The 18310-nt window shown below is 58.9% G+C and overlaps 2 protein-coding genes across 2 annotated transcripts; one reads left to right on the forward strand and one right to left on the reverse strand.

Moving 5' to 3' along the window:
* Positions 1 to 759: 759 nt before the first annotated feature.
* Positions 760 to 9504, forward strand: LOC311204391 (uncharacterized protein; the record flags this gene model as incomplete). The annotated part of the gene is made up of 6 exons (XM_084280821.1): positions 760 to 950; positions 4576 to 4666; positions 5393 to 5497; positions 6359 to 6411; positions 6563 to 6653; positions 7872 to 9504. Coding segments are annotated over 6 exons (2099 nt in total), but the record flags the coding sequence as incomplete, so codon positions are not given.
* A 6841-nt stretch (positions 9505 to 16345) lies between these two features.
* Positions 16346 to 18160, reverse strand: LOC311204392 (DNA repair nuclease/redox regulator APEX1-like). Its single transcript, XM_084280822.1, has 2 exons — positions 17500 to 18160; positions 16346 to 16800 (listed from the first exon to the last, which is right to left on the reverse strand). The coding sequence occupies exons 1-2, from the start codon at positions 18046 to 18048 to the stop codon at positions 16414 to 16416; spliced, it is 936 nt and encodes a 311-aa protein (XP_084136948.1). The 5' UTR covers positions 18049 to 18160; the 3' UTR covers positions 16346 to 16413.
* Between the last annotated feature and the right edge of the window lie 150 nt (positions 18161 to 18310).

Consider the following 18310-nt stretch of genomic DNA (forward strand, 5'->3'; position numbering starts at 1 on the left):
CTGGGAGTTACTGTGAGTCACTGGGAAGTGAATGGGAGGTACTGGGAGTTACTGGGAGTTACTAGGACAGGACTGGGAGTTACTCGGGGGCACTGGGAGTTACTGAGAGGTGTCTGGGTGGGCACTGGGAGTTACTGGGAGGCACTGGGAGTTACTGGGAGGGCTCTGGGAGGTGACTGGGAGTCACTGAGAGTTACTGGGAGGTAACTGGGAGTCACTGGGAGGTGACTGGGAGGCACTGGGAGTTACTGGGAGTTACTAGGATAGGACTGGGAGTTACTGGGGGTACTGGGAGTTACTGGGAGGTGTTTGGGTGGGCACTGGGAGTTACTGGGAGACAACTGGGAGTCACTGGGAGTTACTGGGAGGCAACTGGGAGTTACTGGGAGGCAACTGGGAGTCACTGGGAGTTACTGGGAGGTGACTGGAGGCACTGGGAGTCACTGGAGTTACTGGGAATCACTGGGAATTACTGGGAGGTGTCTGGGTGGGCACTGGGAGTTACTGGGAGACAACTGGGAGTCACTGGGAGTTACTGGGAGTCACTGGGAGTTACTGGGAGGCACTGGAAGGGTATTGGGAGGTGACTGGGAGTTACTGGGAGTTACTGGGAGGGCACTGGGAGTCACTGGGAGTTACTGGGAGTTACTGGGAGGTACTGGGAAGGCACTGGGAGGCACTGGGAAGGCACTGGAGTAACTGGGAGGGTATTGGGAGCTACTGGGAGGCACTGGAAGGTAACTGGCCCCCTTCCCCCAGGCACAGGGGGGTCGGCTCCCCCGCCCCTCCCCCCGCCGGCGCCGGGCGAGGCCCCTCCCCCCTACTCGCCATTGGTCAGCCCGGAGGGGGCGGGGCCGGCGGTCACGTGTCGCGTCTGCCAGCGGCCAATCAGCGTCGAGGGCAAAACCCACCAGCACGTGGTGAAGTGCGGCGCCTGCGGGGAGGCCACGGTGAGCCACTGGGAGGCACTGGGAGAGACTGGGAGGGGATTGGGGGGATTGGGAGGGGATTGGGAGGCACTGGGAGGGGATTGGGAGGGACTGGGAGGGGATTGGGAGGCACTGGGAGGGACTGGGAGGGGATTTAGGGGAACTGGGAGGCACTGGGAGGGACTGGGAGGCACTGAGAGGGACTGGGAGACAACTGTGAGGGCATTGGGAGTTACTGGGAGTTACTGGGAGTTAATGGGAGGTGACTGGGAGACAACTGGGAGGCACTGGGAAGGCACTGGGAGGCACTGAGAGGGACTGGGAGGGACTGGGAGGGGATTGGGGGGGAATGGGAGGGACTGGGAGGTGATTGGGAGGGGATTGGGAGGGAGTGGGGAGGGGATTGAGAAGGGATTGGGAGGGACTGGGAGGGGATTGGGAGGCACTGGGAGGGGACTGGGAGTCACTGGAACTTACTGGGAGACACTGGCAGGGCAATTGGGAGGCACTGGGAGTCACTGGGAGGGGACTGGGAGGCACTGGGAGGCACTGGGAGGGGACTGGGAGGCACTGGGAGTCACTGGGAGGCACTGGGAGGGCACTGGGAGGGACTGGGAGGGCATTGGGAGGCACTGGGAGGGGACTGGGAGGCACTGGGAGGGCACTGGGAGGGGCCTGGGAGGCACTGGGAGGCACTGGGAGGGGAGAAGCCTAAAGGGGGCGTGGCCTCGGGACCCCAAGCCCCGCCCCCTCCAGCCCCCATAGGGATCAATGGGCTCCCCAAGCCCCCATAGGGATCAATGGGCTCCCTTCAGCCCCCATAGGGATCAATGGGCCCCCTTCAGCCCCCATAGGGATCAATGGGCTCCCCAAGCCCCCATAGGGATCAATGGGCTCCCCAAGCCCCCATAGGGATCAATGGCCCCTTCAGCCCCCATAGGGATCAATGGGCCCCTTCAGCCCCCATAGGGATCAATGGGCCCCCTTCAGCCCCCATAGGGATGAATGGGCCCCCTTCAGCCCCCATAGGGATCAATGGGCTCCCTAAACCCCCATAGGGATCAATGGGCTCCCCAAGCCCCCATAGGGATCAATGGGCTCCCCAAGCCCCATAGGGATCAATGGGCCCCTAAGCCCCCATAGGGATCAATGGGCTCCCCAAGCCCCCATAGGGATCAATGGGCTCCCTTCAGCCCCCATAGGGATCAATGGGCCCCCTTCAGCCCCCATAGGGATCAATGGGCTCCCCAAGCCCCCATAGGGATCAATGGGCTCCCCAAGCCCCCATAGGGATCAATGGGCCCCTTCAGCCCCCATAGGGATCAATGGGCCCCTTCAGCCCCCATAGGGATCAATGGGCCCCCTTCAGCCCCCATAGGGATGAATGGGCCCCCTTCAGCCCCCATAGGGATCAATGGGCTCCCTAAACCCCCATAGGGATCAATGGGCTCCCCAAGCCCCCATAGGGATCAATGGGCTCCCCAAGCCCCATAGGGATCAATGGGCCCCTAAGCCCCCATAGGGATCAATGGGCTCCTCAAGCCCCCATAGGGATCAATGGGCCCCTTCAGCCCCCATAGGGATCAATGGGCCCCTTAAGCCCCCATAGGGATCAATGGGCCCCTTAAGCCCCCATAGGGATCAATGGGCTCCTTTCAGCCCCCATAGGGATCAATGGGCCCCCATAGGGGTCAATGGGCCCCCTTCAGCCCCCATAGGGATCAATGGGCTCCCCAAGCCCCCATAGGGATCAATGGGCCCCCTTGAGCTCCCATAGGGATCAATGGGCCCCTTCAGCCCCCATAGGGATCAATGGGCCCCTTAAGCCCCCATAGGGATCAATGGGCCCCCTTCAGCCCCCATAGGGATCAATGGGCCCCCTTGAGCTCCCATAGGGATCAATGGGCCCCTTCAGCCCCCATAGGGATCAATGGGCCCCCCAAGCCCCCATAGGGATCAATGGGCCCCCCAAGCCCCCATAGGGATCAATGGGCCCCTTCAGTCCCCATAGGGATCAATGGGCCCCTTCAGTCCCCATAGGGATCAATGGGCCCCCTTCAGCCCTCATAGGGATCAATGGGCCCCTTCAGCCCCCATAGGGATCAATGGGCCCCCTTCAGCCCCCATAGGGATCAATGGGCTCCCCAAGCCCCCATAGGGATCAATGGGCCCCTTAAGCCCCCATAGGGATCAATGGGCTCCCCAACCCCCATAGGGATCAATGGGCCCCCTTCAGCCCCCATAGGGATCAATGGGCCCCCTTCAGCCCCCATAGGGATCAATGGGCCCCCCAAGCCCCCATAGGGATCAATGGGCCCCCTTCAGCCCCCATAGGGATCAATGGGCCCCCTTTAGGCCCCATAGGGATCAATGGGCTCCCTCCAGCCCCCATAGGGATCAATGGGCTCCCCAAGCCCCCATAGGGATCAATGGGCCCCCCAAGCCCCCATAGGGTTCAATGGGCTCCCTTCAGCCCCCATAGGGATCAATGGGCCCCCTTCAGCCCCCATAGGGATCAATGGGCTCTCTAAGCCCCCATAGGGATCAATGGGCTCCCCAAGCCCCCATAGGGATCAATGGGCCCCCTTAAGCCCCCATAGGGATCAATGGGCTCCCCAAGCCCCCATAGGGATCAATGGGCCCCCTTAAGCCCCCATAGGGATCAATGGGTCCCCTTTAGTCCTCATAGGGATCAATGGGCTCCCCAAGCCCCCATAGGGATCAATGGGCCCCCTCCAGCCCCCATAGGGATCAATGGGCCCCCTTCAGCCCCCATAGGGATCAATGGGCTCCCCAACCCCCATAGGGATCAATGGGCTCCCCAAGCCCCCATAGGGATCAATGGGCCCCCTTAAGCCCCCATAGGGATCAATGGGCCCCCTTTAGTCCTCATAGGGATCAATGGGCCCCCTCCAGCCCCCATAGGGATCAATGGGCTCCCCAAGCCCCCATAGGGATCAATGGGCCCCCTTTAACCTCCATAGGGATCAATGGGCTCCCCAAGCCCCCATAGGGATCAATGGGCCCCCCAAGCCCCCATAGGGATCAATGGGCTCCTCAAGCCCCCATAGGGATCAGTGGGCCCCTTCAGCCCCCATAGGGATCAATGGGCTCCCCAAGCCCCCATAGGGATCAATGGGCCCCTTCAGCCCCCATAGGGATCAATGGGCTCCCCAAGCCCCCATAGGGATCAGTGGGCCCCTTAAGCCCCCATAGGGATCAATGGGCTCCCTAAGCCCCCATAGGGATCAATGGGCCCCCTGAGCCCCCATAGGGATCAATGGGCTCCCTAAGCCCCCATAGGGATCAATGGGCTCCCCAAGCCCCCATAGGGATCAATGGGCTCCCCAAGCCCCCATAGGGATCAATGGGCCCCCTTCAGCCCCCATAGGGATCAATGGGCCCCCTTCAGCCCCCATAGGGATCAATGGGCTCCCCAAGCCCCCATAGGGATCAGTGGGCCCCCATAGGGATCAATGGGCCCCCTTAAGCCCCCATAGGGATCAATGGGCTCCCCAAGTCCCCATAGGGATCAATGGGCTCCCCAAGCCCCCATAGGGATCAATGGGCTCCCTAAGCCCCGCCCCCTCTAGCCCCCCATAGGCTATAACAGCCCCCTAAGCCCCGCCCCCTTGTGCTCCCTCAGCCAATCAGAACGGCCCCCGGGGGGAAGAAGTACGTGCGCTGCCCCTGCAACTGCCTGTTGGTGTGTCGGGCCTCGTCCCGCCGCATCGCCTGTCCCCGGCCTCACTGGTCAGACTGGGAGCGCTGGGAGGGGCTGGGAAGGGATTGGGAGGGACTGGGAGGGGATTGGGAGGGATTGGGAGGGACTGGGAGGGACTGGGAGGGGATTGGGGGGGATTGGGAGGGACTGGGAGGGGCTGGGAGGGGATTGGGAGGGACTGGGAGGGGATTGGGAGGGACTGGGAGGGGCTGGGAGGGGATTGGGAGGGATTGGGAGGGATTGGGAGGGGATTTGGGGGCACTGGGAGGTAACTGGGAGGCACTGGGTGGGACTGGGAGGGGGTTTAGGTGTACTGGGAGGTACTGGGAGGTAACTGGGAGTGACTGGGAGGTAACTGTGAGGCACTGGGAGGGAAGTTGGGGGTACTGGGAGGCACTGGGTGGGGACTGGGAGGCACCAGGAGTGGGTTTGGGGCTATTGGGAGGTACTGGGAGGTAACTGGGAGGCACTGGGAGGGACTGGAAGGGGGTTTGTGGGCACTGGGAGCTACTGGGAGGTAACTGGGAGGTACTGGGAGGTAACTGGGAGGGGGGTTGGGGTTACTGGGAGGTAACTGGGATGTACTGGGAGGTAAGTGGGAGGGAGTTTGGGGGCACTGGGAGGCACTGGGCGGTAACTGGGAGGCACTGGGGGGGTGCAGGGAGGGGTTTCCCCCCTCTCCCAGCCCCTCCCAGCCCTTCCCAGTCCCTCCCAGTCTAACCCAGTCTCTCCCAGTAAGCGGATCATCAACCTGGGGCCAGTCCAGGCCGGAGCCCCCAGCCCAGACCCCCCACCGGCAGGGGGCGCCAGAGTGGCCTGTGGGCACTGCGGGGGCCCCTTCCTGGTGAGGACACGCCCCTTCCGGCCGCGTCACTTCCGGTCCCGCCTCCCAGAGACAAGCCACGCCCCCTCCCAGCCCCCTGGCCCCTCCCAGTCCCTCCCAGTCCCTCCCAGTAACCCCAAATCCCCTCCCAGTCCCCTCCCAGTGCCTCCCAGTGCCTCCCAGTCCCTCCCAGTAACCCCAAACCCCCTCCCAGTGACTCCCAGTCCCTCCCAGTCCCCTCCCAGTTACCCCAAACCCCCTCCCAGTGCCCCCCAGTCCCTCCCAGTCCCCTCCCAGTCCCTCCCAGTCCCTCCCAGTCCCCTCCCAGTGCCCCCCAGTCCCTCCCAGTCCCCTCCTAGTGCACCCCAGTCCCTCCCAGTCCCTCCCAGTCCCCTCCCAGTGCCTCCCAGTCCCCTCCCAATAACCCCAAACGCTCTTCCAGTGTCTCCCAGTCCCTCCCAGTTACCTACCAGTCCCTCCCAGTCCCTCCCAGTGCCACCCAGTAACCCGAAACCCCCTCCCAGTCCCTCCCAGTCCCTCCCAGTGCCTCCCAGTCCATCCCAGTAACCTCAAACCCCCTCCCAGTCCCTCCCAGTCCCTCCCAGTGCCTCCCAGTAACCCCAAACCCCCTCCTAGTCCCTCCCAGTGCCACCCAGTAACCCAAAACCCCCTCCCAGTTACCTCCCAGTCCCTCCCAGTCCATCCCAGTTATCTCCCAGTGCCCACAAACCCCATCCCAGTCACCTCCCAGTACACATAAACCCCTTCCCAGTCCTTCCCAGTCCCTTCCAGTCCCTCCCAATCCCCTCCCAATCACCTCCCAACCCCCTCCCAGTCCCTCCCAGTCCCCTCCCAGTCTCACCCCCCCCTCTCTCCCCGCAGTGGGCGGAGCCTGGCGAGCGGACGCTGGCGCGGTGCCCCCACTGCCGCAAGGTGTAAGTGGCCCCTCCCCCACCCCAGCCCCTCCCCCACCCCCCTGAGCCCCTCCCCCACCCCCTCAGCCCCTCCCCCACCCCCCTCAGCCCCACCCCCCTCAGCCCCTCCCCCACCCCCTGACCACGCCCCCTTTCCCCTCCCCCCCCCCAGCTCAGCCATTGGCCGGCGGCTCCCGCGGCGCCGCTGCCTCTGCTGCCTCCTCCTGGCTTTCCTATTGGCCGGAGCCGCCGCGGGGCTGGCGGTGAGTGGGGAGGGGACTGGGAGGGACTGGGAGGGGATTGGGAGGGACTGGGAGGGACTGGGAGGGGATTGGGAGGGACTGGGAGGCACTGGGAGGGGATTGGAGGGAATTGGGAGGGACTGGGAGGGACTGGGAGGGGATTGGGAGGGACTGGGAGGGGATTGGGAGGGACTGGGAGGGGATTGGGAGGGACTGGGAGGGACTGGGAGGGGATTGGGAGGCACTGGGAGGCACTGGGAGGGGACTGGGAGGGACTGGGAGGGGATTGGGAGGGTCTGGGAGGGACTGGGAGGGGATTGGGGGGTGATTGGGGGGGACTGGGAGGGACTGGGAGGGGATTGGAATGGACTGGGAGGGGATTGGGAGGGACTGGGAGGCACTGGGAGGCGATTGGGAGGGACTGGGAGGGGATTGGGAGGGACTGGGAGGGACTGGGAGGGGATTGGGAGGGACTGGGAGGGACTGGGAGGGACTGGGGGGGCTGCTTTAGACCCTGTGGGCGGGGCTTAGGGGGTGATTGACACGTCCTAGGCCCAATGGGTGGGGTTTAGGGCCTATGAGCGGGCCTTAGGGGCTTGTGGGCTGGGCCTAGTGGATGATTGACACCTCCTAGGCCCAATAGGCAGGGTCTATGGGCTCTGGGCGGTGCTTAGGGGGTGATTGACAGCTCCTAGGCCCAATGGGAGAGGCTTAGGCCCTGTGGGCAGGTTTTAGGGCCTTGTGGGCGGGGCTTAGGGGTTGATTGACACCTCTTAGGCCCAATGGGCAGGGACTATGGCCTATGGGTGGGACTTAGGGCCTTGTGGGCGGGACTTAGGGGCTGATTGACACCTCTTAGGCCCAATGGGTGGGGCTCGTACCCTGTGGGCGGGGCTTAGGGGGTGATTGACACGTCCTAGGCCCAATGGGTGGGGCTTAGACCCTGTGGGTGGGGTTTAGGGGGTGATTGACAGCTCCTAGGCCCAATAGGCAGGGTCTATGGGCTCTGGGCGGGCCTTAGGGCTTGATTGACACCTCTTAGGCCCAATGGGAGGGGCCTATGAGTAGTGGGCGGGCCTTAGGGCCTTGTGGGTGGGGCCTACTGGATGATTGACACATCCTATGCCCAATGAGTGGGGCTTAGACCCTGTGGGCGGGGCTTAGGGGGTGATTGACACCTCTTAGACCCAATGGGCGGGGCTTAAACCTGACCCCGCCCCCCTTTTACCCCCCCCGTAGGCCGGGACGTGGGGCCTGGCGCGGCGCCGCAGCGCCCTCCACGCGGCCTGGGCGGTGCTGGGGGCCGGGGCCGGGGCCTGTCTGCTGCGGGCGGCCTACTGGGGCTGCGTGCGGGTCAGCCACGCCCTCCCGCCGCGAGCCTGAGGCGCTTCCGCCCGGCGGCCATCTTGGAGCGGCCTCGATCCCACCTGGAGGCCATCTTGGAGCGGCCTCGATCCCATTTGGCGGCCATATTGGAGCGCTACGGCCTGGCGGCCATCTTGGATGGGCCTCAGTCTGGTTTGGCGGCCATATTGGAGCGGCCTCGCTCTGATTTGGCGGCCATATTGGATGTATTTCACCTGGTGGCCATCTTGGATCAGCCTCAATCCCACCTGGAGGCCATATTGGAGCGGCCTCAATCCCATTTGGCGGCCATATTGGAGCATTCTGACCTGGAAACCATCTTGGATGGGCCTCAGACCCACCTAGAGGCCATCTTGGATGGGCCTCGGTGTGGTTTGGTGGCCATATTGGAGCGCTACGACCTGGAAACCATCTTGGATCGGCCTCATTCCCACCTGGAGGCCATATTGGAGCCTCCCAGCCTGGTGGCCATCTTGGATCAGCCTCATTCCAGCCCAGAGACCATCTTGGATGGGCCTCAGACCCACCTGGAGGCCATATTGGAGCACTACGACCTGGAAACCATCTTGGATGGGCCTCAATCCCACCTGGAGGCCATATTGGCGCGGCCTTGGTCTCACCTGGTGGCCATATTGGAGCACCCTGACCTGGAAACCATCTTGGATGGGCCTCAGACCCACCTGGTGGCCATCTTGGATGGGCCTCGGTGTGGTTTGGTGGCCATATTGGAGCTCTACGACCTGGAAACCATCTTGGATGGGCCTCAATCCCACCTGGAGGCCATATTGGAGCAGCCTCGTTCCCATTTGGCGGCCATATTGGAGCTCTACGACCTGGCAACCATCTTGGATCGGCCTCAATCCCACCTGGCGGCCATATTGGAGCCTCCCAGCCTGGTGGCCATCTTGGATCAGCCTCATTCCAGCCCAGAGACCATCTTGGATGGGCCTCAGACCCACCTGGAGGCCATATTGGATGGGCCTCAGACCCACCTGGAGGCCATATTGGAGCACTACGACCTGGAAACCATCTTGGATGGGCCTCAATCTCATCTGGAGGCCATCTTGGAGCGGCCTCGATCCCATTTGGCGGCCATATTGGAGCTCTACGACCTGGAAACCATCTTGGATCAGCCTCATTCCAGCTCAGAGGCCATCTTGGAGCAGCCTCAGTCTCTCCTGGCGGCCATATTGGATCACACTCACCTGGCGGCCATCTTGGATGGGCCTCAAGAGCCACCTGGCGGCCATATTGGAGCACTACGACCTGGCAGCCATCTTGAATCAGCCTCATTCCACCCCAGAGACCATCTTGGAGCAGCCTCGGTCTGGTTTGGCGGCCATATTGGAGCACTACGACCTGGTGGCCATCTTGGCTCCCCCCTCCCCTCCCCCCAGTCGCATGCACAACAGGCCCCTCCCCCCCCCTTTTGCTGTACATAGGCCCCTCCCCCCACCTCTTATTTAAATCCCCCCTATTTAAAGCCCCTCCCCCACCCCCCATTAAAGCTCGCAGGCGATTGGACAACAGGGTTAATTTATTCAAATCAATGCAAAGAGGGGGGGTGGGGGGAGGGGTGGATCCCTGAGGGTGGGGCCTGGGGGGGTGGGGGGGAGGGGCAGCTCTTGGGGTGGGGGAGTTACAAAAAGGGGGGGGGGGAGGGGTAAAGGGTGGGGGGGGAGGGGTGGGGGTGGGGCAATGATGTCATCAGAGGGGTGGGAATGAGGCTGAGGAGGGGGGGGAGGGGTAAGGGAAGCACCGTGACGTCACGTGGAGCGTGATGACGTCATCAAGACCCAACTTCAGTTGGGGGAGGGGGAAGGGGGGGAAGTTGAGTAGAGGTGGGTAGGACCCTTGTGACGTCATAGAAGCCGCCGTGACGTCATCAAGGGCCAACCTGGGGCTGGAGCGAGGTCAAGGGGAGGTTGGTGGGGTCAGTGTGATGTCAGGCAGGCGCGATGACGTCATCAGACCCCCAATTTTTGGGGGTCTAGAGCCCAATTCTGGTCAATTAGAAGCTTGATGGGACCTGATGACCTCACATAGACCATGATGACGTCATCAAAACCCAACTTTTGGGGCTCTAGAGCCCAATTAGAAGCTGGATGGGGCTTGATGATGTCACGTAGACCATGATGACGTCATCAAGACCCAACTTTCATGGCTCTAGACCCCAATTCTGACCAACCAGAAGCTTGATGGGACCTGATGACATCACCTAGACCGTGATGACGTCATCAAGACCCAACTTTCATGGCTCTAGAGCCCAATTCTGACCAACTAGAAGCTTGATGGGACCTGATGACCTCACGCAGACTACGATGACGTCATCAAAACCCAACTTTAATGACTCTAGACCCCAACTAGAACCTCGATGGGTCTTGATGACGTCATCTAGACCGCGATGACGTCATCAAACCCCAACTTTCATGGCTCTAGACCTGAACTAGAACCTTGATGGGACCTGATGACCTCAGGTAGCCTGTGATGACGTCACCCAGGCCGCGATGACGTCATCAAACCCCAACTTTAACAGCTCTAAACCCATATTATGCCCAACCAGAACCTTGCTGCAACCCCATAACCACGTGTAGACCGCGATGACGTCATCAAACCCCAACTTTCATGACTCTAGACCCCAACCAGAACCTCGATGGGTCTTGATGACGTCATCTAGACCGCGATGACGTCATCAAAACCCAACTTTCATGGCTCTAGACCCCAATTCTGACCAACCAGAAGCCTGATGGGTCTTGATGACGTCACGTAGACCATGATGACGTCATCAAACCCCAACTCTAATGACTCTAGACCCCAACCAGAACCTCGATGGGTCTTGATGACGTCATCTAGACCGCGATGACGTCATCAAAACCCAAGTTTAATGCCTCTAGACCCCAATTCTGACCAACTAGAAGCTTGATGCAACCCCATAACCATGCGTAGACCGCGATGACGTCATCAAACCCCAACTTTAACGACTCTAGACCCCAATCAGAACCCTGATGAGCCTTGATGACGTCATCTAGACCGCGATGACATCATCAAAACCCAACTTTCATGGCTCTAGACCCCAATTCTGACCAACTAGACGCTTGACGGGTCTTGATGACGTCACGTAGACCATGATGACATCATCAAAACCCAACTTTAACAGCTCTAAACCTTAATTATGACCAATTAGAACCTTGATGCAACCCCATAACCACGCGTAGACCGCGATGACGTCATCAAACCCCAACTCTAATGACTCTAGACCCCAACTAGAACCTCGATGAGTCTTGATGACGTCATGTAGACCGCGATGACGTCATCAAACCCCAACTTTCATAGCTCTAAACCCCCATTATACCCAACCAGAAGCTTGCTGCAACCCCATAACCATGCGTAGACCGCGATGACGTCATCAAACCCCAACTTTCATGGCTCTAGACCCCAATCAGAACCCTGATGAGCCTTGATGACGTCATCTAGACCGCGATGACATCATCAAAACCCAACTTTCATGGCTCTAGAGCCCAATTCTGACCAACTAGAAGCCTGATGGGTCTTGATGACGTCACGTAGACCATGATGACGTCATCAAACCCCAACTTTCCCGGCTCTAGACCCCAATTCTGACCAACTAGAAGCTTGATGGGACCTGATGACCTCACGCAGACCACGATGACGTCATCAAAACCCAACTTTAATGCCTCTAGACCCCAATTATACCCAACCAGAACCTTGATGCAACCCCATAACCATGCGTAGACCGTGATGACGTCATCAAACCCCAACTTGTGGGCATCTAGACCCCAACTAGAACCTCGATGGGTCTTGATGACGTCATCTAGACCACAATGACATCATCAAAACCCAACTTTCATGGCTCTAAACCCATATTATGACCAATTAGAACCTTGATGCAACCCCATAACCACGTGTAGACCATGATGACGTCATCAAAACCCAACTTTAACGACTCTAGACCCCAACCAGAACCTCGATAGGTCTTGATGACGTCATGTAGACCGCGATGACGTCATCAAAACCCAACTTTCATGGCTCTAGACCCCAATTCTGACCAACTAGAAGCTTGATGCAACCCCATAACCATGGGTAGACAATAATGACGTCATCATAACCCACGTTTAACGCCTCCAGGAGCCAATGAGGGTGCAGGAAGCTTAAGCCCCGCCCCCCTCAGAGGGCCAGGTAGAGGGTGATTGGACAGTGGTCGCTGCCCATCACCTGGGAGCGGCTCTTGCTGTCGCAGAGCCTGATTGGCCAGGGATGGCTTCAGGGGCTCCAGAGCCCCAGCCAGGGCACGCAGAGCTTGGGGAGCTCACGCCGGAGCCAGGGAGCCCACTGTGACGTCATCAAGACCCAACTTTAAGGGCTCTAGAGCCCAATTCTGACCAACTAGAAGCCTGATGGGACCTGATGACCTCACCTAGACCCTGATGACGTCATCAAAACCCAACTTTCATGGCTCTAGACCTCATTTATGACCAACTAGAAGCTTGATGGGTCTTGATGATGTCACGTAGACCCTGATGACGTCATCAAACCCCAACTTTCATGGCTCTAGAGCCCAATCAGAACCCTGATGAGCCTTGATGACGTCATCTAGACCGCGATGACGTCATCAAAACCCAACTTTCATGGCTCTAGAGCCCAATTCTGACCAACTAGAAGCCTGATGGGTCTTGATGACGTCACGTAGACCATGATGACGTCATCAAGACCCAACTTTCATGGCTCTAGACCCCAATTCTGACCAACTAGCCGCTTGATGGGACCTGATGACATCACATAGACCGCGATGACGTCATCAAAACCCAACTTTCATGGCTCTAGAGCCCAATTCTGACCAACTAGAAGCTTGATGGGACCTGATGACCTCACCTAGAGCCTGATGACGTCATCAAAACCCAACTTTCATGGCTCTAGAGCCCATTTATGACCAACTAGAAGCTTGATGGGACCTGATGACCTCAGGCAGACTGCGATGACGTCATCAAACCCCAACTTTCATGCCTCTAGACCCCAATTATACCCAACCAGAAGCTTGCTGCAACCCCATAACCATGCGTAGACCGCGATGACGTCATCAAACCCCAACTCTAATGACTCTAGACCCCAACCAGAACCTCGATGGGTCTTGATGACGTCATCTAGACCGCGATGACGTCATCAAACCCCAACTTTCATGGCTCTAAACCCATATTATGACCAACCAGAACCTTGCTGCAACCCCATAACCACGCGTAGACCGCGATGACGTCATCAAACCCCAACTTTAATGACTCTAGACCCCAACTAGAACCCTGATGAGCCCTGATGACGTCATCAAGACCCAACTTTCATGGCTCTAGAGCCCAATTCTGACCAACTAGAAGCTTGATGGGTCTTGATGATGTCACGTAGACCGCGATGACGTCATCAAAACCCAACTTTCATGGCTCTAGACCCCAATTCTGACCAACTAGACGCTTGATGGGTCTTGATGACGTCATGTAGACCATGATGACGTCATCAAGACCCAACTTTCATGGCTCTAGACCCCAATTCTGACCAACTAGACGCTTGATGGGTCTTGATGACATCACGTAGACCATGATGACGTCATCAAACCCCAACTTTCATGGCTCTAGACCCCAATTCTGACCAACTAGAAGCTTGATGGGACCTGATGACCTCACCTAGACCTGATGACGTCATCAAGACCCAACTTTCATGGCTCTAGACCCCAATTCTGACCAACTAGACGCTTGATGGGTCTTGATGACGTCATGTAGACCATGATGACGTCATCAAGACCCAACTTTCATGGCTCTAGACCCCAATTCTGACCAACTAGACGCTTGATGGGTCTTGATGACATCACGTAGACCATGATGACGTCATCAAACCCCAACTCTAATGACTCTAGACCCCAACCAGAACCCTGATGAGCTTGATGACGTCATCTAGACCACAATGACATCATCAAAACCCAACTTTCATGCCTCTAAACCCATATTATGACCAATTAGAACCTTGATGCAACCCCATAACCACGCGTAGACCGCGATGACGTCATCAAACCCCAACTTTCATGACTCTAGACCCCAATCAGAACCCTGATGAGCCTTGATGACGTCATCTAGACCGCGATGACATCATCAAAACCCAACTTTCATGGCTCTAGAGCCCAATTCTGACCAACGAGAAGCTGATGGGTCTTGATGACGTCACGTAGACCATGATGACGTCATCAAACCCCAACTTTCATGGCTCTAAACCCATATTATGACCAACTAGAAGCTTGATGCAACCCCATGACCTTGTGTAGACCACGATGACGTCATCAAACCCCAACTTTTGGGCATCTAGACCCCAACTAGAACCTCGATGGGTCTTGATGACGTCATCAAGACCCAACTTTCATGGCTCTAGAGCCCAATTCTGACCAACGAGAAGCCTGATGGGTCTTGATGACGTCACGTAGACCGCGATGACGTCATCAAACCCCAACTCTAATGACTCTAGACCCCAACTAGAACCTCAATGGGTCTTGATGACGTCATCTAGACCGCGATGACGTCATCAAAACCCAACTTTCATGGCTCTAAACCCCAATTATATCAAACTAGAAGCTCGATGCAACCCCATAACCATGCGTAGACCGCGATGACGTCATCAAACCCCAACTTTCATGGCTCTAGAGCCCAATTCTGACCAACTAGACGCTTGACAGGTCTTGATGACGTCACGTAGACCATGATGACGTCATCAAAACCCAACTTTAATAGCTCTAAACCTTAATTATGACCAATTAGAACCTTGATGCAACCCCATAACCATGCGTAGACCGCGATGACGTCATCAAACCCCAACTTTCATGACTCTAGACCCCAACCAGAACCTTGATGGGTCTTGATGACGTCATCTAGACCGCGATGACATCATCAAACCCCAACTTTCATGGCTCTAAACCCCAATTATATCAAACTAGAAGCTCGATGCAACCCCATAACCACGCGTAGACCGCGATGACGTCATCATAACTCAAGTTTAACGCCTCCAGGAGCAATGAGGGTCCAGGAAGCTTAAACCCCCGCCCCCCTCAGAGGGCCAGGTAGAGGGTGATTGGCCAGTGGTCGCTGCCCATCACCTGGGAGCGGCTCTTGCTGTCGCAGAGCCTGATTGGCCAGGGATGGCTTCAGGGGCTCCAGCCAGAGCCCCAGCCAGGGCACGCAGAGCTTGAGGAGCTCACGCCGGAGCCGGGGAGCCCACTGTGACGTCATCAAAAACCCAACTTTCATGGCTCTAGAGCCCAATTCTGACCAACTAGAAGCTTGTTGGGACCCGATGACCTCACCTAGACCCTGATGACGTCATCAAGACCCAACTTTCATGGCTCTAGAGCCCAATTCTGGCCAACTAGAAGCTTGATGGGTCTTGATGATGTCACATAGACCATGATGACGTCATCAAAACCCAACTTTCATGGCTCTAGAGCCCAATTCTGACCAACTAGAAGCTTGATGGGACCTGATAAACTCACACAGACCACGATGACGTCATCAAACCCCAACTTTCATGGCTCTAGACCCCATTTATGACCAACTAGGCGCTTGATGGGTCTTGATGATGTCACGTAGACCCTGATGACGTCATCAAAACCCAACTTTCCCGGCTCTAGACCCCAATTCTGACCAACTAGAAGCTTGATGGGACCTGATGACCTCACCTAGACCCTGATGACGTCATCAAAACCCAACTTTCATGGCTCTAGAGCCCAATTCTGACCAACTAGAAGCTTGGTGGGACCTGATGACCTCACCTAGACCCTGATGACGTCATCAAAAACCCAACTTTCCCGGCTCTAGAGCCCAATTCTGACCAACTAGAAGCTTGATGGGTCTTGATGACCTCACCTAGACCCTGATGACGTCATCAAACCCCAACTTTAACAGCTCTAACCCCCAATTCTGACCAACTAGAAGCTTGATGCAACCCCATAACCATGCGTAGACCGTGATGACGTCATCAAACCCCAACTCTAATGACTCTAGACCCCAACTAGAACCCTGATGAGCCCTGATGACGTCATCAAGACCCAACTTTCATGGCTCTAGAGCCCAATTCTGACCAACTAGAAGCCTGATGGGTCTTGATGACGTCACGTAGACCACGATGACGTCATCAAGACCCAACTTTAACGACTCTATACCCCAATCAGAACCCTGATGAGCCTTGATGACGTCATCTAGACCGCGATGACATCATCAAAACCCAACTTTCATGCCTCTAAACCCATATTATGACCAATTAGAACCTTGCTGCAACCCCATAACCACGCGTAGACAATAATGACGTCATCATAACTCAAGTTTAACGCCTCCAACAGCCAATGAGGGTGCAGGAAGCTTAAGCCCCGCCCCCCTCAGAGCGCCAGGTAGAGGGTGATTGGACAGTGGTCGCTGCCCATCACCTGGGAGCGGATCTTGCTGTCGCAGAGCCCCTCCTCCAGCCCTTTGGAGAGGAGGAAATAATCCAACCGCCACCCGACGTTCCTCCCGCGGGCGCCCCCCACGTGGGTCCAGAAGGTGTAGGCGTGGGGGACGCCGGGGTAAAGATGGCGGAAGGAGTCGGTGAAACCTGATTGGAGGAGGAGGTCGAAGGCCCCCCGCTCTTCCGGGGTGAAACCCGCCGTCTTCTGATTGGCTCGCGGGTGCCGGAGGTCTAATGGGGTGTGGGCGACGTTCAGGTCGCCGCATAAGGTGATTGGCTTAGGGACAGGAAGTGGGGGGGGGGTGGGGGTGGGGCTTCCCTCACTCACAGCCCCTCCCCCAGGCTGAGAACCCCCACCCTGAGCCCCTCCCCCACTTTGAGCTCCTCCCCCAGCCTCAGCCCCTCCCCCACCCTGAGAACCCCCAAGCTGAGCCCCTCCCCCACTTTTAGCCCCTCCCCCACCCTGAGGACCCCCACCCTGAGCCCCTCCCCCACTTTTAGCCCCTCCCCCACCCTGAGGACCCCCAAGCTGAGCCCCTCCCCCACCCTGAGAACCCCCACCCTGAGCCCCTCCCCCACCCTGAGTCGAACCCCCACCCCCAGCCCCTCCCCCACCCTGAGTAGGACCCCCAAGCTGAGCCCCTCCCCCACCCTGAGCCCCTCCCCCACCCTTATTCCCCCCTCCCCCCTCCTCCTTCACCCCTCCCCCACCCTTAACCCCTCCCCCCTCCTCCTTCCCCCCACCCTGAGCCCCTCCCCCACCCTTATGAGCCCCTCCCCCACCCTTATTCCCCCCTCCCCCCTCCTCCTTCACCCCACCCTGAGCCCCTCCCCCACCTTTAGCCCCTCCCCCACCCTTAACCCCTCCCCCCTCCTCCTTCACCCCTCCCCCACCTTTAGCCCCTCCCCCACCCTGAGCTCTTCCCAGAGCCCCTCCCCCACCCTTATTCCCCCCTCCCCCCTCCTTCTTCCCCCCTCCCCCACCCTCAGCCCCTCCCCCCTCCTCCTCCTCCCCCACCCCTCCCCCCCCCTCCTTAGCCCCTCCCCCCGCGTCCCCGCCAGCCAATCGGGTGAGGTAGCGGCGGAAGGCGGCGTCCCAGCGCTGCCGATAGGCCAAGCGGCTCAGGCCCCGCCCGGCGTTGGGGACGTAAACGGCCACGACCACCAGCGCCCCGAACTCGGCCGTGATCACCCGGCCCTCGCGGTCGTGCTCCTCCTCGCCTGGGGAGGGGGGAATGGGGTTAGTGGGGGGACTGGGAGGGACTGGGAGGCACTGGGAGGCACTGAGAGGGGATTGGGAATGGACTGGGAGGCACTGGGAAGGGACTGGGAGGCACTGGGAGGGAACTGGGAATGAACTGGGAGGCACTGGGAGACAACTCGGAAGGGACTGGGAGGCACTGGGAAGGGACTGGGAGGCACTGGGAGTCATTGGGAGGCACTGGGAGGGCACTGGGAGGCAACTGGAATGGACTGGGAGGCAACTGGGAGGCACTGGGACGCACTGGGAAGGGACTGGGAGGCACTGGGAGGGCACTGGGAGGCACTGGGAGGCACTGGGAGGCATTGGGAGGGCACTGGGAGGCACTGGGAGGCATTGGGAGGGGATTGGGAGGCACTGGGAGGCACTGGGAGGCACTGGGAGGCACTGGGAGGCATTGGGAGGGGATTGGGAGGCACTGGGAGGCACTGGGAGGCACTGGGAGGCACTGGGAGGGTCGGGCACTCGGCCGTGATCACCCGGCCCTCGCGGTCGTGCTCCTCCTCGCCTGGGGGGGGGGGAATGGGGGTTACTGGGGGGACTGGGAGGGACTGGGAGGCACTGGGAG

Source organism: Gallinula chloropus, assembly GCF_964237585.1.
Source record: "Gallinula chloropus genome assembly, contig: HAP1_SCAFFOLD_684, whole genome shotgun sequence".
Lineage (NCBI taxonomy): Eukaryota > Metazoa > Chordata > Aves > Gruiformes > Rallidae > Gallinula > Gallinula chloropus.

Excerpts from the sequence above, each read along its gene's own strand:
- LOC311204392 (XM_084280822.1), bottom strand. The coding sequence starts at position 18,048 with ATGCCTCCCAGTGCCTCCCAGTGCCTCCCAGTGCCCTCCCAGTGCCTC. Across the intron at positions 16,801-17,499 it reads CTAAGGAGGGGGGGGGAGGG|GGAAGCCCCACCCCCACCCC; the intron begins GTGGGGGAGGAG and ends GCTGTGAGTGAG.